Source organism: Vombatus ursinus, unplaced genomic scaffold (assembly GCF_900497805.2).
Source record: "Vombatus ursinus unplaced genomic scaffold, bare-nosed wombat genome assembly UNPS02014810.1, whole genome shotgun sequence".
NCBI classification, from domain to species: domain Eukaryota; kingdom Metazoa; phylum Chordata; class Mammalia; order Diprotodontia; family Vombatidae; genus Vombatus; species Vombatus ursinus.
The window spans coordinates 32,904,327-32,927,456 of NW_020954588.1; the positions used below are offsets into that span (position 1 = coordinate 32,904,327).

The window sequence follows — 23,130 nt, forward strand, 5'->3', positions numbered from 1 at the left end:
TTCTTTCTTTCTTTCTTTCTTTCTTTCTTTCTTTCTTTCTTTCTTTCATCTCATTGGTGGAGCCCATAATAGAATACAGACTTATTCACAATCCCTACTTCTACTCCATGTCAATAAACTCCAGTGCCTTCTGGTTACCTCCAGTATCAAATATAAAATCCTGAGTTTGGTTTTTGAAACCCTTTATAACCTTGTCCCTTCTTACCTTTCTGGTTTATTCACCTTCCTCCCTTCTACATACCCCGCTATATAGTGACATTGACTTCCTTGCTACTGCTGTCATAAGACCCTCAGTCTTCGGACTATGCATTTCACTGGCTGTTACCTATGCTTGGAAGTCATCCCTTCTGAGTTCTATCTCCTGGCTTCCCTAGTCCATCAGACAAACAGCTAACATTTATTAAGTATTTACTATATACTAGGCACTGTGCTAAGCATTCATAATACAAAAAAAGGGAAATAATACAATCACCACTGCCACCACTAACAACATAAAAACCAGTCTCTGCTCTCAAGGAACTCATCATCAGGTGGAGGAGGAAACAGGCAAACAATGTATAAATATAGACAGGATAATGTGGGGGTACGCTAAGATTAAGGAGGTCTGGGGAAGGTTTTAGCTGAGACTTGAAGGGAGCCAGAGATGTGAAGAGGTAGAGATGAGGAGGCACGGGATACAAATAGTTGCGTCAAAAGTATCCCGTAAGAGGCCACTGTCACTGTCTCATCAGGGTAGGAGGGCTTTGGGAAGGGACCAGTTTAAAAGCTAAACAGAAAATTTTATATTTGATCTTGGACAGAACAGAGAGACATTGGGATTTATTGAATAGGAGGTGATACAGTCAGATCTATGTTTTAGGAAGATAAATTTGATGGTTTAATGGAGAATGGATTGGAGAGGGGAAAGGCTTGAGGGAGGGAGACCAGTCAGCAGGCTAGTGCAAGAGCTCAGGTGTGAGGTGATGAGGGCCTGTGCCAGGGTGGTTGTTATGTCAGAGGAGAGAAGATTTATGTAGGAGGAGAGAGTTGAAGATAGTAAGAAGGTAGAAACTGACTTCTCTGTTCTTGACATTTACTTTCCATTTACTCTTTATATTTATCTCATCATTTATATGTTGTCTACCCTACTAGAATGGAACTCCCTGAAGGCAGAAACTCTTTACCTTTCTTTGCATCCCCTGGTTTTTTACCAATTTATAGCTCCCCTAATAGCACATTAATGTGAATGTTTTTCCCACATCTCTTCCCCTTCGAATAACAAACTATAAAGGTATGAATTGACTAATCTATCAGTCTAGAGGGACCACTAAATGCCTCAAAGTCTCACTAGGGCTACTGATCTAGGGCAGTCTACTCCTAATTCTTCTGGCCTCAGACACTCACTAACTATGTGACCCTGGGCAAGTCACTTAACCTCTATTTACCTTAATCCACTAGAAAAGGAAATGGCAAACCACTCTGGTATCTTTGCTACAGAGATCCCATCCAGGGTCACAACGAGTCAGATATAACCAAACAACTGAACGACAATAACAACATTAGTCCTAATTCAGGCTATATAATAATGTAAGGAATCTTGAAGAGATGGGATATTTGGAGGGAGAGACCTTTGATGGCTTAAAACTATTTTAGGAGAATCTCAGAGCGTAAGAGTATTTAGTCTGGATCACCAGATTTAAATGGAAATTGGAAACACCAGAAGGCTTTGGAAGTGTAGAGCCTTAGCACAGTCAACTTCCCAGCCAGCTTATTCCTGAGGGCCTCCCTTCAACCTTAATCCATTTTTTGCTAATGCAGTGATAGCACTATTATGATTGTAACCAAAGAGCATGTTAGAAATAGCAGACTGGCTCTTGGAGCCTCACTGAATTACCCTCAGTATATGTTAAATGGGTAGAATAACTGTTTCAGGCTTTTCATTTAATACATTGGAAAAAAATGATTTTCTAAATGTGACCTTACCATCCTCAAAGAACTATCACATTTTTTGCCAATGAAACATGGTAAGTGCTTAATAAATGCCTGATGAATAACAAATGTCATTCAACCTCCCGTGGTCTGTGCATTGCGCTGGCTGTCCCCCATGCCTGGAGTGTACTACCTCATTCCTGCCACCTTGTTGTATCCCTCTCTTTCTTCAGGACACTATTCAAGCACTGCCTTCTACCCAGCACCCTTCCTGTTCCCGCTCAATTGCTGCAGCCCACTGACCTACTGCTTTGTCTTTATATTTTTTTATCCTCACATGACTTTGTCCCATATATACTAATATTTGAACATTTCTTCCCTGATAGAACATAAGGGTCTTTGAAGCATGGATTTTTTCATGTTTGTCTTTGTATCCCTCTACCTAGTATCATGCCTGTCACACAGTAGGTGTTTAATAAATAAATGTTTGTTGATTGATTTAGGGCTGAGATGATGAAATCTTAATGGATCAAACAATCTACTAAAGTGAAGAGTGAATGTAATTTCTGTCACTGGAAGGAGAATCTAAGCTGATCAAATCAGGGATCTTTGAAATTTTCTGTATTGTAGACTGTGTATTCTAGCGGAAAGAAGGCTGACCTTAGGGGCAGGGGACTCAGGCTTTAGTCTCAGCTTCAACATTTTTAGGCATTAGGCAAGTCATTGCTTTTCTGCTCCAGTTTCCTTATCTGTAAAATGGGTTAAAATATCTCAAGTAAATGGTACTTGAATGACTTACTTTTAGTATTGTTGTAAGGGAGACTATTTTGAAAATCTTAAATCATAATGTCAGTCCAGCACCGTTGGCAGTGTTATGGATTACATACCACATTTGTGTAAATATAAAAGCCAAAATTTTCTCTGCCCACTCCTGTGACCATGTGGTTTGTATTAAAATGGGATGCTACCCTTGTTATTTTCAATGTATACCTAATGGCGTTTTCCTTTTAAACCAACCTAATATTAAAGGTATGCCCTCTACTTGTCAGTGATATTATTCAGACTAATACAGGATCTCAGGTGTTATACAGAGGAATTTGAGTTGGAACATGTTATCATGAATGTTTTTGTTTTGTTTTTAGATTTCTCATTACTTATGTGTAGTTTTGACTTGCATTTTATCTTTTTTTGGCTAAAACATTTATTCCATTTGATGACCAGGTTATATGGCATAAAAGAGTTCATGAATCAGATACTTTGGAGAGGATATTATTACATCATAAATCATGAACACCAATGATTTTATAGTTCTTCCATGGGGAAAAACTGGAAACTCTGTAAAACTAAAACCCAAGTAAGTACATATGTTCCATTAACTGTAATTGAAATAATTATGAAAGTTTGTAGATGTCAGAATTTAAAAGTGTTTAAATATAGCTTTCAAATTTAAATGTATAGTGTAACTCAAATGTTATACATCCATAATTCCATTTTTCTCATCCTTCACTTTCTATCCAAGTATTTCAAGATATAAATATGAATATTTCATACCTAATTTGTCTGTAGTCAAGAAAACTAGCAGGGTGTTTGGGCACTAAAATAACTGAAGGAGAAAGTTGGTTATGGACAAGAATTCTTAGCCAGTAATTTCAGCTTAGAGATGAGACAAAGCCACCATGATGGTTTTTATGACTCTCAATAATGCTTTCTCATTCATATTGTAAAAATTACTTTAGAGAGAAATAGAGATTTAGGGAGACCGCTAAGCTGTGTGTTATAGTGGAAGGACCATTTAGCATATAGTTAGAAGACTCAAGTTCAAGCCTCAGTCCTGACACTTACTAGTGGTTTGACAGTGGGCAGATTATTTCACCTCTCTGAGGTTTGATTTCCTGATCTGTGAAATGGGAATAGTAATCCTTCTAGTACCTATGTCAACAGATTGTTCTAAGGGAATTGTTTGTATAAAATACAGATATGGGCTCTTACTATTATATCAGATGAGTTTCAAAGAAGTTGTAGGAGGTAACTAATGCCATCATCATCCATCCCAGTAGCAGGAAGCTGTATCCTGAATGAGCCTAGGTTGGAGGGAGGCCCTCAGGAATAAGCTGTCTGGGAAGTTGACTGTGCTAAGGCTCTACATTTCCAAAGTCTTCTGGTGTTTCCAATTTCCATTTAAATCTGGTGATCCAGACTAAATACTCTTACGCTCTGAGATTCTCCTAAAATAGTTTTAAGCCATCAAAGGTCTCTCCCTCCAAATATCCCATCTCTTCAAGATTCCTTACATTATTATATAGCCTGAATTAGGACTAATGTTGTTATTGTCGTTCAGTTGTTTGGTTATATCTGACTCGTTGTGACCCTGGATGGGATCTCTGTAGCAAAGATACCAGAGTGGTTTGCCATTTCCTTTTCTAGTGGATTAAGGTAAATAGAGGTTAAGTGACTTGCCCAGGGTCACATAGTTAGTGAGTGTCTGAGGCCAGAAGAATTAGGAGTAGACTGCCCTAGATCAGTAGCCCTAGTGAGACTTTGAGGCATTTAGTGGTCCCTCTAGACTGATAGATTAGTCAATTCATACCTTTATAGTTTGTTATTCGAAGGGGAAGAGATGTGGGAAAAACATTCACATTAATGTGCTATTAGGGGAGCTATAAATTGGTAAAGCCATTCTGGAGAAAAATAGTTATTATACTCAAAAAGTTCCTAAACTATGCATACTCTTTGTATCAGCAATACCACCACATACACAGAGACACACAGACACACAGACACACACACACACACAGACACACACACACACAGATATACACACAAAGACACACAGACACAGACACACAGACATATAGACACATACACAGACACACACTCACAGACATCCTGGATTCCTTAACTTAGGGGCTACCCCAGGCATATTATACCACCCCCCCACCAACCCCGGTGCCCCGTGCCTCCTTCTCCTCAGCCTGTGGCTGGGCACAGTTGAGGTTCACTGCTTTTCCAACAGAATACTGGGTGGTTTGTACCAGCAGAAACTGTTACAACATGGCCAATTCTGAGTGGGTGCCAGAACACCATGTTGCAGGTCAGTTTGTGGGTCCTGCTGGAGAATGGAGGGTGATGGAGAAAGGCTATGGAGTAAACTCTAGGGATGAACATTCTCTACTTTACATTCCTTTTTTTTTTCAATTTAGCATACACTTTACTAAATAAATTTAATTTACATGGTATGAAATATGTTTTGTGGAGAGCAAAGTATGACAAGCAATAACTTAGTTTTCTTCTAAGTTTCATTCAATTTATACTTTCCTGTTATGTGCAGCATCTTCTTCTCAGACGTCCTATTTTCCAAAAAAATCAAAATCATTCTATTTTTGCGTAGGAAGAGAAGAATAAAGCCATAATTTCTTTCATCTTTTGAAGATTTTTCTGAAGCAGCCTTTTGAACTCAAGTAGTACAAAATATGAGAAATTCAAATCCAGTCCACTTAACTTTTTTTTTAAACTAGAAATAATAATAACACCTGCCTCCCAGGATTGTTGTGAAGAAATGAGACGATATTTGTAAGATCCTGACTATAATTGTTATTGTTATTTTTGTTGTTGTTCATCTTTCATTTCCTTTTTTATGGTAATTTTTATTTATTTTTTTGTTTTCAACATTTACTTCCACAAGATTTTGAGTTCCAAATTTTCACCCTATCTCGCCCCTCCCCCCACCCCAAGATGGCATGAATTCTAAATACCCCTTCTCCTAGTCTGCCTTCCCTTCTATCTCTCCCCCCCTTCTCTTATCCCCTTCCCCTTCAATTTTCCTATAGGGCATGATGGATTTCCATACCCCATTTCCTATATTTCTTATTTCCTAGCTGCATGTGAAAACATTTTTTTCAAACATGTGTTTTTAAAACTTTGGGTTCCAAATTTTCTCCCTTCCTCCCTCCCCACCCACCCTCATTGAAAAGTCAAGCAGCTCAATATAGGCTATACTTGTGCAGTTATGCAAAACTCTTCCATAGTAGACATGCTGTGAAAAACTAACTCTATTTCCCTTAATCCTATCCTGCCCCCCCATTTATTCTATTCTTTCTTTTTACCCTGTCCCTCCTCAGAAGTATTTGCTTCTGATTACTCCCTTTCCCAATCTGCCTTCCTTTCTATCATCCCCCTACTCTCTTGTCCCCTCCCCCCCATTTTCCTGTAGGGTAAGACAGATTTCCATACCTGACTGAGTGTGTATGTTATTCCCTCCTTAGGTCAAATCCTATAAGAATAAGATTCACTCATTCCCTCTCATTTTACCCCTTTTCCCCTTCACTGTAAGAGCCTTTTCTTTTCTGGTTTTTTTTTGTGCTATAATTTACCCCGTTCCACCTCTCCCTTTCTCATTCTCCTAGTATATTCCTCTCTCACCCCTTAATTTTATTCTCCAGATATGATCCCTTCATTTTCAACTCACCCTGTACCCTCTGTCTATCTATCTATATCTATATCTATATATATATACATATAATTTTTTCCTCTCCAACTACCCTAATACTGACAAAGGTCTCATGAGTTACAAATATCATCTTTCTATGCAGGAATGTAAACAGTTCAACCTTAATACGTCTCTTATGATTTTCTCTTTCCTGTTTACCTCTTCATGTTCCACTTGAGTCTTGTATTTGAAAATCAAATTTTCTATTCAACTCTGGTCTTTTCATCAAGAATGTTTGAAAGTCCTCTATTTCACTGAATGACCATCTTTTCCCCTGCAGGATTATACTCAGTTTTGCTGGGTAGGTGATTCTTGGTTGTAATCCTATCTCCTTTGCCCTCCAGAATATTATATTCCATGCCCTGCAGTCCCTTAATGTAGAAGCTGCTAAATCTTGTATTATCCCAATTGTGTTTCCACAATACTTGAATTGTTTCTTTCTGGCTGCTTGTAATATTTTCTCCTTGACCTGGGAACTCTGGCATTTGGCTACAATATTCCTAGGAGTTTTCCTTTGGGGATCTCTTTCAGGAGGAGATTGGTGGATTCTTTCCATTTCTATTTTGCCCTCTGGTTCTAGAATATCAGGACAGTTTTCCTGGATAATTTCTTGAAAGATGTTGTCTAGGCTCTTTTTTTGATCATGGCTTTCGAATAGTCCAATAATTTTTAAATTCTCTCTCCTGGATCTATTTTCTGGGTCAGTTGTTTTTCCAATGAGATATTTGACATTGTTTTCTAATTTTTCATTCTTTTGGATTTGTTTTACAGTGTCTTGGTATCTCATAAAGTCACTAGCTTCCAATTGCTCTATTCTAATTTTGAAGGAAGTATTTTCTTCAGTAATCTTTTGGCCTTCCTTTTCCATTTGGCCAATTTTGCTTTTTAGGGCATTCTTCTCCTCATTGGTTTTTTGGACCTCTTTTGCCATTTGGGTTAGGCTATTTTTTAAGGTGTTATTTTCTTCAGTATTTTTTTGGGTCTCCTTCAGCAAGCTGTTGAGTTGTTTTTCATGATTTTCTTACATCACTCTCAGTTTTTCTTCTACTTCTCTTACTTGCTTTTCAAAATCCCTTTTGAGCTCTTCCAAGGCCTGGGACTGATTATATTTTTCTTGGAGGTTTTGGATGTAGGAGCTTTGACTTGTTGTCTTCTTCTGGTTGTATGTTTTGATCTTCTTTGTCACCAAAGTAAGATAATATAGTCTGACTCTTTTTACACTGCTTACTCATGATCCCGGCCAATTACTTGAGTTTTAAACTCTTTGTTAAGGTGAAAGTCTGCTTCCAATGTGAAAAGTATACTGTCCCAAGCTTTGGGGCTTGTTTTCAGTGGTACTTCTAGTGACCTATAAATTTTCAGTTCTTCCAAGGTGGTATGATAAGGTAAGGGGTGAGGTGTTTTCTCTCTACCACCACAACAAGCTCTACCGCACCAGCGTTCCTCCTCACCCCAGGACCTCCCCTCAGAACTGTGACCCAGATCCAAGCACCAGTAAAGCAAGAGATTCCTGCCTCAGCGCTGGCAAAGAGATCCCTGCAATCCCCCTCTAATCAGCCACTCAGTTCGTGGGCTGGAAGCTCAGGAAACAGCCGTGGCCCTGGGCTGTGCTCGAGACTTGTGGCTGAGACCTAGCTCCTCTCTCACTGCCGTCACAGACTTTTCCCACTGACCTTCTAAGTTGTCTTTGGCATTCGGGGGTTGAGAAGTCTGGAAACTGTCACAGCTGCCCGTGATTCAGTCCTCTGAGGCCTGCTCCAGAGTCTCTGCGGCCTGCGCGCCCACGCCACACTGTGCTTCTCTCCCCGCCCGGCATGATCTACCTTTCCGATCCACCATCCAGGCTGTCTTTGGCTGGAAATTTGTTTCACTCTGTCTTTTTGTGGGTTCTGCTGCTTTAGAATTTGTTTAGAGCCATTTTTTTTAGGTATTTGGAGGGCTTTGGGAGAGAGCTCAAGACAGTTACTGCTTTCCCTCCGCCATCTTGGCTCCTCTACTGTACATTCCTAAGGCTCTTACCTTGTTGGGCTTCTTTCCTGTCCCATGTTGACAGCTATAATTGCTCTGCCTCTGATGCCTAATTCCTTTGTTGGAGGTTTTTTGAGTGTTTGTGGCACCTGGAGAAAGTTGTCTGGTCCTCTAGTTTGTTGACCTATGACTCCTCTCCATGGGCAGTGTGTCTCACTACCTCTGTGCTCTGTTTCCACTGTTCCCGTGAGACCGGCATATATTTGTGTGAGTGTGTGCTTGACTTTTGGAGGTCATGTTTTTCTAATTACCATTCTGGTTATACTATCGTAGTCGTTAGTTAAGTCTGGCAGTAAGTACGTAAGCAATAGAAACTGAGGTCTGGTCCTTCTGGATTACTTATAGAGTCCTGTGGTAGTAGTAGTCAGTCCTGCTCTGGGGACCTGACCTGCCAAGGAGAGTAGGAGTTGGGGGAGTAGCCCCAGAGTGGGGCTTTAGCCACATCCACAATTGGTAGGAGCAGAGAGTAAAGGATCCAGGTAGGCACAAGAGGAACCACAGCAAGCATAGTGGGGAGGTCCTTAACAGAGGACTTCTGGGTAGACGTGGATACATCTCTTAGAATGAGGATAGGTGGATGGTTTCCTGTCTGCAGTGGTGGAGGGAGTCTGCGTTGTTGAGATGATGATTCTGTTGCTAAACTCTGGAAGCTCTCTGGAAGAGATCTTATTCATTTGTTCAGTCTTGTTGGACTCTTTGTGACCCTGTGGACCATTCAGTCCAAGGGGTTTTCCTGGCATAGATACTGGAGTGGTTTGCCATTTCCTTCTCTTGTGGATTAAGACAGAGGTTAAGTGATTTGCCCGGGTCACACAGCCAGGAGGTGTCTTAGGCCAGATTTGAACTCACGTCTTCCTGATTTCAGGCTTGGTGCTTTATCCACTGAGCCACTTAGCTGCCCCTGGAAGACATCTTGGAGATCCTCATCTCTACCTTGCAGTGCTACTGATGAGAAAACTGTTGCTGAGAGACTTTAAGTGACTTACCAAAAGTCACACTGGTATTTACACACCAATACACATGCACACATACATCTCCGTTACTTATTTCCATGGAATTATAGTCTTAGCAATGTGGAAACTCCCTCTACCTGTGCATGTATATGCATATTTTATATGCACTTGCATACATATGCATATATATATATATATTATATGCATGTGCATACATATCTTTACACATATATACATAAGCCATATTACATTTATGCATACATCGTACACACATAGTCCCTCTATTACCTTAGGCAAGTAACTGTGTTCAACAGACGATTTCTAGGGTGTATTGTAGCTCTAACTCTGTTTTCCTATGATGTAAGCAACACACACATGAATGGGATATACAGAGTCACAAATATGTATGTATCAGTATATGAAAAATATGCATAGTCACAAATATGTATATGTGTATATCCACATGTGATAAATACATGTAGTTACGTACACAAAAGTGTGTATGTATGTGTGACACAACTCATTTTCAATCCACCTGTCTGGTTGCCACTGTTTGCTGAAAAACTAGACTTATTGATTGTCGAGTATTTTTGTGAGAGAGCTAACATTAGGCTTTACAAGCCCCAGAACTCTTAAGAGCTACAGCTGGTAATCTGTACCCCACTGGATACTTTTTGCTCTTTTGAGAAATTTGTTATCATTACCAATTTGCCAACTACCACTTAAAATAATAGCAGACATTTGTGTTGCTTTACAATTTACAGAAATGTCATATGCATTAATTGGATTATCTCTAGAACCCTTTGAGGAACATGTTAGAGACCTTAGTATGCCCATTGAATAGATGAATTAGGATCACTATAGTTAAATTACTTTCTCATATTTACATAGTTAGTGAATTGGAGGCAGAATATTAACCTGTGATCCAGCTCTGAGCTGATCTCACTTCCAGTACACCACACTGCTGAATTAGTCAGTTCCGTTCTGGGGGTGAGGAGCAGTAGGTAAACACAGAAGAATAGAAGGAATAGGCAGATTTATAGAGAAGAGAGAAATGCCGATAGTGTCAATGGTGGGAAGGCTTGTGGGCTGTTTTTATTTATAGCTTGTTATGAAGCAGATTTGATGGGTTGAATCATCAATAAGATCTTAGGTCTGTTTGAGTATGAAGTGTGACTGTTTGCATATACCTCCACTTTTGAATCATGTCTGAAGATGAAATGATGACTTACATAGTAGCAAGGAAGAAAAATGAGCAAAATTATCAATTGTGGTTTCATTTATATTTCTATTTTCTAGACTAAGGACTTACTAACTTTAAGTAAGATGGTCCACTCAGTCTGCAACAGATAATATTAATAGGCATGAATCAAAGGGTATTTAGTTTCCTTTGCTTGGCATTTCACAGAAGGGAGTCAGGTTTAACATTTGCGTTTCTCCCAAGTCTTGAAAGATTTCCCATAGTTCTTCTACCCTATCTAGAACTGACATCTTGATCAAGCTCTGTGTTAAAATTAAACAAACAAATGCATTTTAAATAGAAGGGTAAAATAAAGCCGAATTTGAGAATTTTTGCTCTTGTGTTTTTAGTCATTATAAGTTATGGTAGTGAAATAATTAAACTGATTTTGGTCTTATACATGATATATTTTGTTATTTTTCTGGATATGTGTGTATGTGTTAATTTATGCATATACACATGTGTATATGAACTTCACGTAGAAACTACTAATATTTTTAACAACTAAATTAAGATTTCATCGACTGGCATTATTCAGATATTGTCTGCATTATGAATATTGCCTGCATTGAAGAATTATTTGAAATGATGACAAAAATTGTGATTAAAAGCCATTATAATTATAAAAACTTGTTGGAGGAAAGGCATTTGAATCTGTCAAATAATTTTAGATTTAATTCTTTCACATTATTTTCCTAGTGTATGTGAGTTTCTTGGGCACAATTCATGTATAAAAGAAAATGATTTACAGATTCCAATTTTAGCTGAGTAGTAGCAACAACGAAGTTTAAGATTTAAATAAGCACGGCATATAAAGGAAATATTAATAGAGTCAGCACCCCAAAGATTGAATGGTACCTTAGGGAACATTTTTTAAGGAAAGTGAAAGTACAGCCATTGTACTACCTTGAAATTTCCTACTTACTCCCAAAATTAGTTTAAAGGAAAAAAAAATTAAAATACAAGCTAATAGTGTTCTATTTCACTATTTTTCTCCCCTGTTGTTAACATCTGCAGTACTTTTTTTTACAAGGCAAGTCACCGCCATACATTTCAATCCTGTTTCTTTAGGAATGTACAAGAATTGAGGGTGGAGAAAGTCCAATTAGAGCTGGAAACCCAAGAGATGGAGAAGAAACTCCAACAATTACAATCAAGCATGAGCCGGGAGAAAGAAGAAAGAGAGTAGGTGACATTTCTGGAATTCTCTCAATAATTCTTTTATAGATTAATGTCACTCTAGCAAAATGTTTTCCTTAGGAAAATGGGGAATTTCTGGTAATCTGGTGAACTCTGTTCCCTGAACATGCTGAAGAATAAAGACTTGATCTTATTTCTTTTTGTTATCTTATCAATTCTGTATCACATTTGTTCACAGTGACTTTTCCATCTCTTTCTTCAAAAGAACAGAATAGAAAAGCATTTATTAAACCCTTTTGGGGTGCCAGCCACTGTGCTAACCCCCGAGGATGTACAGAGAAAAGGAAGACAGCCCTCGTTTTCAGGGAGCTTCCATTCTAATGGAGGAGACGGAACAGGAAAGCCAGTTTAGTTTTATGGCCCTGGATAGGCCTGTTTGGCAGGCAGTCAATGGTCAGGTGGCAAGGCCTTCCTTGGTGACAATGGCAGTGTAGCTGATCCCTTGCCTCCAATGACTTGGAAGGAGTGTAGTGGGGTAAAGGGTAAGGGAGGAGTCAGAACCCTGGGTGACCTCCAAGGGAGGTCAGGTTGGGGCGGGGGCAGTCAGCATCTACTTGAGTACTCTAGCGCCTGGTTATGCCTGAGTCGTCGGGATTGGATGGGGGAGGGGGACGTCCCTGACCACATCTGCTCATTTATACTTTGAGTAGTTGAACAGATGGATTCGCTTGGAATTTGGAGGCCATCCGACAAGAGCTTCCTCGGTTGTTTCCTTAACCCCCCCCAAACCCCTCAGCCCTCCTTCCAGTGTCTGAGGAAGGATCCACCTGCCTAGGCCATGGCCTAGCTCAAGCAGTCAGCCCATCTCTCATGCATTTGCAGTCTCTCCATATGACTGCAGGTCTGTTAATCCTCAAAGGGCTTTCCCTTGATCTTTCCTTGCAGTCCAGCCATGGCCCATCTCTATATTACCTTTACTGCAGAGCCTCTGTGAGAAGTTATCTATAGACTTATGCCTCTACTTTGTCAAGGAATCACAAGTATCAAGTGCCTACTATGCACAAGGTACTGGGGATGAAAATACAACAATAAAATAATCCCTCCTTGTAATGAGTTAACATTCTAATAAGGGAGACATCATCTCCTCCTCTGTCCGTATCCCTTGCAATGTGTGCAGCTGTCTTCTTTCCTCACTACTTTACTGAAACTGTTCTCATAAGGTCGACCACCAGTAGTCTCCTTCTTGGCCAGAACAGGTGGATTTTTGTCAGTGGTTATCCTCCAACGAACTGGCATAATTATCCCTTAGATACATCTTCCTCATCTGTTTCCTTCCTTCTCTCTTAGTTTCAGAGACAATATACTTGGAATTTTCCTTGTACTGTTCCAATGGCTTCTCCCTCATCACTGGCTTCCCATGCTAGATCTAAGATTAACCCAAGAGTAGCCTAACCTTGGCCCTTTTCTTTCTTCACCCTCTTCTTAATAATCTCATTCATTTATGTTCTTTACACAGACAACTCCCCTTAGACACATCCCTATCCTTGACTTCTCTTTTGAGCTGTGAACTTCTGTTACCAAATGCCTGTGGGATAACTGAATGTCGCACTGACATAATTTCATGATGTCCTAAGCCGGGGGGGGGGAACCTGCAGCCTCGAGGCCACATGTGGCTCTCTAGGTCCTCAAGTGCAACCTTTGATTGAATCCAAACTTCACAGAACATGAATTGGATTTCCTACCCTGTGCCTAAACCAAAATCGACATATAGAAAGCTAGGTGGTGCAGTGAATAATGCTCTGGGCCTAAAGTCAAGATGGTGGTATTTATTTGTTTTAGTTGTATCCAACTCTTCATGAACCCATTTGGAGTTTTCTTGGCAGAGATACTGGAGTGGTTTGCCATTTCCTTCTCAGGCTCACTTTACAGATGAGGAACTGAGGTAAACAGTGTTTAGTGTTTGGAAGTGTCTGAGGCCAGATTTGAACTCGGGAAGATGAGTCTTCCTGACTCCAGGCCTAGCACTCTGTGCACCATGGTGCCTCCTACATGCCCCAAAAGGCCAGTGGAAATCTTCAATCTCTCCCTTTTCTACCATAGCTTAGTCTGACCTTCTCTTCTTCCTGTCATTGGCTACTTCTGGGGTGCTGGTTTTTCTGGCTCAATTCTGGATATCCCCTCTCTCTCTTTCCCGCTGCCAGACCCTCCAGGTGACCTGAATTCAAATCCATCTTCAGACACTTACTAGCTATGTGATCCTGAACAAGTCACTTTAGCACTGTTGATCTCAGTTTATCAACTGTAAAATAGGCATAAAAATAGCTCCTCGAAACTTTGTAGTGTTGAGAGGACAAATGAAATATTTATGAAGTGTTCAGGACAGTTCTTGGCACACAGTAGGTACTTAATAAACGTGTTTCCTTTTGCCTCCTAAACTAGGATTCAGTGTTTGTCTCAGTGGCACTACCATTTGAATTGAGTTCCAGGTCTTGGACAATTCCTTCTTTCATCTTCTCACCTCTTGCGGCTTATCCATCACAAAGTTCTGTCAATTTTGTCTCCGTAGTATCTCTCTGTAGTAGTCTTATAGCATTTCCTCTGTTCCTGCTGGCACTTCCTTAGTATAGGACCTTGTTGCTATCTCTGGATTATTGTCAGCAGTCTCCTAACAAGGGTTTTCAGCTCCATTCTCTTCCCGCTCCAGTCTGTCCTTCATATCAATGTATGCGAATTTACCTCACTTGCATCTGTTTATATCATGTCTCTGTTCCCCGAACTTCAGTGGCTCCCGATTACTTGAAGAGCTAACTTCAGACCTCCTTGTTTGGCATCCATGATCTTGGATGATGATCTTTTTTTAATGTCCTTAGCTCCTCCATCTCGTCTATGATTCAGCCACTTTGAGCTACTCTCTCTTTACTGAAGATGCCCAGCAATTTCTTGTGCCATGATGTTCTTTTGTCTCTCTAGAAAGGGATCTTTATTTTTTGTACCATAGACCCCTTTGCCAGTCTGGTGAAGCCAATTGGCCACTTTTCAGAATAATGTTTTTAAATGCATAAAATAAAATATATAGTATTACAAGAGAAACCAATTATCTTCAAATACAATCATGAACATATTATTATTATTATTATTTTAAAGTTCCTGGATCCTAGGCACTATAAGGCCTACCCCTTTTTTCTTTGCTTGTTAAATTGCTACCTGACCTCAAATGCTACCTCCCCCAAGAAACTTTGTGGGGTCTATTTAATGATGCCATTAGGTATCCTTTTGTACTATCATTATCAGAGTAGGTGTCATATCCAGTATTAGACTGTTAGCTCCATGTGGGTTAAGGCCAGAGCCTGTCTAAACTTGATTGATTTCCCAGCCCCTAGGGAGGTACTCTTCACATATGAGCTGTTTAATAAAGATTTATTTGATTGGATAAGGAACCTAGTTATTTGCTGTTCATCAGTTATTTTAAGTACATCTGAATATTCAGTTGAAAGCTTTTGGTCATCATTGGTTTGGATCAAAAAATCTGCAATCCATCCTCAGGAGAGTTGTTGGGTTCTCTGCTTGGAACATTCTTCAGATGTTCCTAAAAATTGACATAGTGATGCCTTCCTGGAAACCTGTGCTGCCTTTTCATGCTGAAATGTTGTGTATTTTTAAAAAAAAATTTGCTTCCCAGAATATTTAAAATTTTGGATCCTGGTCAGTAAGTTTGGGAAACTCAATGATGATCCTCAGCGTTTTCTATAAGACAGAGTGTCCACGAGGTGGTAAAATGTTTCACAATTAAAATTCTAATCTGTATTTTGCTTGTCATTTATACTTTTTAAGATGACCATTATTGAAGGGGTTATATTTTCAGAATTATGGAGGATATAATAACTTTAGAGATATATCATTAATCATTTTCATTTTGTGAGTCTATTCCAGGCCCTAAACTAGATTTCCATTTCCTGGAGAAGGGAAATATGTATTTATTTTCATCAGCAAGAGAAATATATTTCTATCTATATTAATTACATTTTTGTTGTTCTTTGTGTATACAGAAGGTCAAGTGGCTATCACTGGAAATCTGGACAGCCGGGCAAATTGGGTAATCAGTCACAGGTGATGTCACAAAATAAAGAAAATGTTGTTAAGGTAAGAATATTTTATTTGCTTTTTGGTCATTTTGCTAGGCAATATGATTCTGACTTGTTCTGGTAGCTTGTATTCATTCACAGAGTTGAGAACTGAATGTTTTTGAAATAATAGTATGATGTTGTACATTGTTAGATCTCGAATTGCCCCTCTTTTATCTCAATGTACACCTTTTTCTCTTTAAATAGGACTTATATCTGTCAGGTAAGAGTTGATGGTTTTTCATTTTATCTAGTCTGGGGAAGGTTCAGCCCTGGATTAAAGCAAGTGAAGTCATGTTTTATTAGATGTTGTATATAAAAGGTAAAGCTTTTGCCATTGGTATGACAAATATTAAACGTTTTCAACCTTCTCTTTCTGAGTATTTCTACATGAGTAGAAATTTCTATTTCTATGGAATTTTTTTTTGGAATCTATAGAATAATTCTATAAATTTTTACATGAGTATAAATTCTATTAGAATGGTAATATGTTGCTTTTGTGTATTAAAAATAAAAGAAATATTTGTGAATTTCTCTTATTTTTTAAATTTCATGGTCATATCACAAATAATTTTAAATAAATTCAAGATTTGTTTTTATCAATTCCTGATTCTTATAACATTGTATTATTGGGAATCGGGAATTGATAAGAGTTGCTTATGGACCATAACTCGGTACCATTGTGTTAAAGGACAGGAGGAAGTCAAAGTTTGCTTTCAGGTTTCAAGCCTCAGTAAATGAAGTAATAGTGGCAGTCCCTTAGAAGAAAGAAGAAAGTCAGAAGGAGGGTTGGTGGGGAAAATGACTCATTTCAAAAGGACAAAATATCAGAATTAGAAGAGACCTCAGAGGTTACCTAGGCCAACTTTTCCCTAAATGGGAATCTTTTCTACAAGGTAGAATTTGAGAGGTCTTCCAATTTTTGCTTGAAGACCTCTTTGTCTCTGTCTCTCTCTCTTTCTCTGTCTCTGTGTCTCTCTCTTTGTCTCTGTCTCTCTCTCAGAAATTCACTACTCTTTCAGGCAACAGGCCCATCCAAGTTTTGGTTAACTCTCTTGCTTGAAGACCTCTCTGCCTTTGTCTGTTTCTCTCTCTCTCTCTCTCTCTCTCTCTCTCTCTCTCTCTCTCTCTCTCCCTCTCTCTCTCTCTCTCTGTCTCTGCTCTCTGTATCTATCTCTTTGTCTCTGTCTCTCTCTATCTCTATTTGTCTCTGTCTCTCTCTCAAAAACTCACTACTCTTTCAGGCAACAGGGCCATCCAACTTTTGGTTAACTCTGTTGCTTGAAGACCTCTCTTTCTCTCTCTCTCTGTCTCAGCTCTCTCTATCTCTCTCTTTGTCTCTGTCTCTGCTCTCTATCTCTCTCTTTGCCTCTATCTTTCTCTGTCTTTGTCTCTGTCTCTGCTCTCTCTATCTCTCTCTCTCTTTGTCTCTGTCTCTCTCTCAGAAACTCACTAGTCCTTCAGGCAGCAGGCCCGTCCAACTTTTGGTTAATTCTCATTTTGGGGAAGTTTGCTCACATTAGGACAAAGGTTCCATAGCATATAGTGGAAGGAAGTTGTTAATCTGGAATAATTGGAATACAAAAGACTGAAATGGATAAAGGTGAGGTATGGGAAAAGCAAGGAGGAGGTGGGAAGAGTGAGAGTGTGTATCACACAGTGTCCTGGGGTGTAGAAAGCAGGAGGCTGGGAGATGAGTTAGAGAAACCATTAGATCAGGGCCTTGAGGCCCCAGGTTCCCCACCACTGCATTAGATAGTGAGCTCCTTGAGAGTAGGGACTACCTTTTGCCTCTTTTTGTATTCCTAACACTTAACACTGTGCCTAGCACAGTGCTTAATAAATAAATAGGTTGATTGACTGACAGAAACATGCAAGTGGCAGAGGAAAGGAAAAAGATAGACAGCGGTTTTGTTAAGGGAAGCTTAAAGTTTGATTAAACTCAAGATTCTTGTGGGAGGGCTGCTAGGTGATACAGTGGGTAGAGTGCTGGCCCTGGAGTCAGGAAGACCTGAGTTCAAATCAGGCCTCAGATACTTTCTAGCTGTATAACTCTGGAGAAGTCATTAACCCTGTTTACCTCAGTTTCCTCATCTGTAAAGTGAGCTGGAGAAGGAAATGGCAAACCACTACAGTATCTGTGCCAAAAAAACCTCAAGTGGGGTCATGGAGAGTCAGACTCAACTGAACCACAACAAATTCTTGTCGGAATGTCCCTGTGCGAGGGGCCCTTGCAGGTGTCCTCTGGCTGGAGGGGGAGGGAATTCTCTCACCATTTCTAGTGTGAGTGCTCTGCTGCCCTGGCCAGAATGATGGCCTGGTCAGGGGACCATTCCCTGAGGCACTGTGCTGACTGTATATTAAAGGAAAACACTGATATAGAAGTAGAGATTAGGGTGAAAATCAAACTGAAGTGCATGTATATTTCTTTTTTTTTATTAGTTTATTTTGATTTATCAACAATCACTTCCATAAGCTTTTGAGTTTTAAATTTTTCTCCCCCTCCCTCACTAAGATGGCACACAATCTAATATAGGCTATACATATACTTTCACATTAAACATATTTTCACATTAGTGATGTTGTAAGGAAGAATTAGAACCAATAGGAGGAACCACTAGAAAGAAGAAACAAAACAAAACAGAAGAAAAAAAATAGCAAATAGTGTGCTTCGATCTGCATTCAAACTCCATAGTTCTTTCTTTGGATGTGGATAGCATTTTCCATCATGAGATCTTTGGAGATGTCTTAGATCCTTGCCTTGCTGAGAAGAGCTAAGTCTATCGAAGCTAGTCATTGCACAATGTGGCTGTTACTGTGTACAACGTTCTCCTGCTTTTTACTCAGCATCAGTCCGTACAAGTCTTTCCAGGTTTTTCTGAAGTCTGCTTGCTCATCATTTCTTATAGCACAATAGTATTCCATTACATTCATATACCACAACTTGTTCAGCCATTCCCCAATTGATGGGCATCCTTTCAACTTCCAATTCTTTGTCACCACAGAAAGAGCTGCTATAAATATTTTTGTACATGTGGGTTCTTTTCCCATTTGTGTGATCTCTTTGGGATACAGCCCCACAAGGTGCATGTGTATTTCTTGAAGAAAAGCAATCAGTATCTTCATTTTAAGTTGTTTTCTCTGCTTTTTGTGTATTTTGAAGAAACTTTTGACTGTCGCTATCTGGTACAAAAAAACAAAGTATAGAATTGTAGAAACAATCTATTTATCTATACTTGTATCTGTTTACTCAGTTTGTTCAGATTTCCTGACCTAGCATTAAAATGTCCAAACCAAATGATTTGACCACACCCCAGGTAGGTGTGTTAACTCCGGCTATCTACCTAATAATTTATATCACCAATAGTAGTTTTTAAATCAAAATGTGATTTTTCAGGACTGGTGTTTTTCTCCTTTTTAGCTTTTGTGTGATGGATTGCTTAATGCACACTTAGAAAGGTTCAAGATGCCAGGGTCTAGTACAAGTAGACACTTGAAGCCACAACAAGACAGGAAAGAAGCCGGTTTTATTGAGGGGCCCTACTTACAACAAGAAGGTCAGTCAGGGGTGATGGTGGAAACAGGTCGGATCCTCTGAGATCCCAGGTGGAATTGATCCTGATTAGAATTCTACTGGTGCCTCAGAGGGAACGGAGCAACCTCCCCCTCCTCTCCTAACCCTTCACCAGTCAGGTAGGTTTTTATAGGGTTGTTACCTGGGTCTAGCAGGACATTAGGTATTGGGGGAGGGGATTTAAGAACCTGGACCTGGGGACTGTGGGGGGAGGAGAAGTCTCTTGGGGACCTGGCAGCTAGTTGATGTTCATACCCTCTGCCAACAGCGAAGGGGCTTTGGGCCATTACTGCTGGTCTTTCTCTGACAGGCTGACTCAGGAGGTTTTCAGTTTCCCTCGGGCTTCTTTGTTTACCTGGATGGGGAGGCTATTCCTGGGGTCTTGGCATGGCTTCATAGAATCTTAGTAGTTGAGACTTCAGGAATGATGGACATTGAATTCCCTTTCTGAAGCAAAATTGCTGACGTCTTTGAGAAAAAAAATAGGGTCATATTTGCAAAGGAGGAGACCAAAGTTGATAAATATGTAGGAAATACAGGCATCCATTATTCTTATATTTACATGTATAAGTTGAGCAACTGAGTATGCAAAGTGAAAATTGATCATTAGACATAAAATAAATTTGTGGGCAGATTATCTGATTTGCTTATATGTTTTCTTCAGAAATGAATTTAAATAAGATGACTCCCTGTGCAGCCAGTTCGGCTAAGTTATCACACATACAATTCTCTTATTACTATCTTAGGCTCTTTGAATCTTAAATACTCTCTAGGCTCATTTTGAAGTCTCTCCACCCCCACCGCTTTTCGTTTCACTTATTGCCTAACCTTAAATCTTTTGGTCAGGCAATATGAAGAATTTGGAAAGTTGCAATGGCTGAACCTTGGGAAAGACATTTGAAAGCCTAAAAACGTGTTAGGAAATGTAAAAATTTACTATACTAAGGTATCATAGACACCAGATTGACAAAGACTGATTTCTATAGTTTTATGTATATATGCACATATACACACAAATCTATACGTGTATTTGTACACACACATATACATCTTTCTCAGTTTCATGCGGAGTAACTACATTTCTTGGTCTAGCAGGACACTTGTCTTTGGAGTAAGAGAGTTAGGAGCATATATACTCATGTACATAGAGTATATTTCGAGTAACTCAATTCGCAAAAACAGAATCATAGAATTTGGACTTTTAGAGCTGGAACAGACCTTTGAAATCCTCAAACCTCCTTACTTTTCAGATGAAGAACCTAAGGAAAAGCAACTCACTCAAGGTCACACAGTCAATTAATAGCATAAATAGGACTAGAACCCCGGGCCAGTGACCCTGACTCTCAAGTCCCTATACCACGGAACATCCCTTAGAATCAGATTCAAAAATAATGGACACAATGAGAAGTTACTGTATAGCATTTGAATATGTGCCTAAAACTTTTTTATAGGAGACAGTTTCAATTTGTTGTTGTTAGAATTCTAAATAATGATTCTTAAAAATTCTTTCCAAATTTTTTTTATGTATCTTTTCCTTTAAATTGGAAATGACTAATTATAAAACATTGGTTTTTATATTATTATGTTTCAACAGGAAAACTTTCCATTCAAACTATTCTAAAATGTTAGATATCTTTAATGCTTGTTTTTAGTAACAATATTAATGTTAGTTTTCTTGAAATAAGCCTTATGTATTCTTCAATAATATGGTAAGAGCACGTTTCATTAATGCAGATATCTCCAGGAAAAGCGAAATTAAAAATCCTGAAGGATCAAGTTCAAGGTAAATATTTTAATATCACTTTTTTGAACTAAAAAAAAAAGTATAAAATGTTTCCTTTTTAATTTCCACATATGATTCGGTGGTGGTCCTTAATTATGTCCTTAATTAAGAACAACAATAATACTATATTAAAATATTTATATTTCTGGAGAGAAAATGTATTTTAGTGGCTGACCATGAGTGCTGACCTTGGTGTCAGGAAGGCCTGGATTCTAGTTGTTTTTTTAGCTACCTTCTGGCTGAGTGACCATGGTCAAGTCATTTCACTTCTCGTTTTGAGTCATTTTGAGATTATAAATTGTAGGCAAGTTGCTGATTTACATCACAAAGAGAGTTACCATGCTAGATGTTCCCTATGCTGATGTAATCATAAGCCTATACCATACCCACTCATACCCACACCCACACCTACCCACACACAACAGCCCCACATGCACCTTGCTTTTCATTTATAGAGAAAGACTGATGCTGTTTCTGTGTACCCACAGAGAGACCATGTGATTCACCGAGAGTCAGATGTGGAAATCAAAAAGGAAATATTGTCAATATTTTCCGAAACTCGATTTCCTCATCTTAAATATGGTGACAATAATGGTCAAACTACCTCCTCCACAGGGTTGCCGTGGCTAAAGTATACTGTAAACATTTCTGTGTGATATAAATGTGTGCTGCTGTCACTATTTTGTGACCCTCTAATCCACTGAGGTTGCTAGTACATGTTTTCTACTTTCTGGAGTTGGGATTTCATTGGTACAGATGTTCCCCCACAACCCTTCTGTGTGTGATGTAGGGGATGGTCTTCTTGGTTGTTGAGGCCAAGATAATTCATCACCTTCTCGTGATGAGGCTTTTGAAACTCAGCTAAACTGGCCTTTGGATCATGGACATACAGTCTATATTCATGGAACATCCTTCCTGCTGCTTGGTGGGACCATACAGACATTTCAGATCTATAGCAAAGCTTTTTAGAGCTCTCTAGGCCACAGTGAGGGATTGTGGTGGAGATTCAGTGGAAGAGAGCACATATTATTGTCCCATTTTACAGATAAAAAGAGGATCAAATCAGTAAAGTGGTAGGGACTAAATCACGTGGCTAGGTATGTAATTCAGAACTTGTGTTGACTGTGGCCTTATACTCTTCCTATTACATGTTGCTGCCACTGGCTTTTAATGAGACCCTTTATTCCAAAATCAATCCTAAAATGGCCAGAATTGCTCCATGTTGCTGGTTCAAACTAAAAATAAAATCAAAAACAATAACATGGTAACTTAAAAAAATATCACGTTTGAAAGTAGGTTTCATTCATTTTACTTCAAGTATTTTGTAAGAAATAAGATTAGAATCTGCCTGTTTGGGGAGTACATTAATGATATTATGACTTTCCCCTATCTTTATAAAAGTAGATTTTTTTCACGTCAAGATTCTTGACATTCTTTTAAAAACATTGGGCAATTGAAAGTTAGTTTAGAAGCCTAAAAATGTAGTATATTCTTTAATTAATGGAAACTAAAGGGATACTAGCAAACTGCTTTTTAATAATAATGAAAACCAAAGAGATCTTTATGAGTTTATAGAAACTCCTCAGAAAATCAAGTCAGTTCTGATCTCATTTTTTTCTAAGTTTAGCGTATTTTTTTATTATACTTCTAGCCCTTGGGTCAGAATTCTAAGTGATATATCCTAACTTTTCTTTTGGGGGGGATATTTTTAATTTCTTTGGTTCAATTTCTTACCCACAGATCTGGGTAAATTCCTCTATTAAACAAGTAGAAAGATTGGTACCAATATCTCACAAGCAAGCATTCTGGCTGATGCATAAATCAAATATTTCATATTCTTCATACTGACGCTAAAGAAAACTTGGTTTTATTGCAGTAAAAAACGGTTGAATGCAAA

The 23,130-nt window shown here is 38.9% G+C and overlaps 1 protein-coding gene across 2 annotated transcripts in view; it reads left to right on the forward strand.

The window, feature by feature from the left end:
- ZBBX (zinc finger B-box domain containing) overlaps positions 1-23,130 on the forward strand; it is a 126,725-nt gene that overhangs the window by 6,234 nt on the left and 97,361 nt on the right. For both annotated transcript variants that reach the window (XM_027876075.1, XM_027876076.1), the window contains exons 3-6: positions 3,130-3,262; positions 11,687-11,800; positions 15,802-15,895; positions 21,185-21,233. In XM_027876075.1, the coding sequence (XP_027731876.1) occupies positions 3,195-3,262; positions 11,687-11,800; positions 15,802-15,895; positions 21,185-21,233 (325 nt within the window). In that variant the 5' untranslated portion in view covers positions 3,130-3,194. The remainder of the gene's footprint in view (positions 1-3,129; positions 3,263-11,686; positions 11,801-15,801; positions 15,896-21,184; positions 21,234-23,130) is intronic.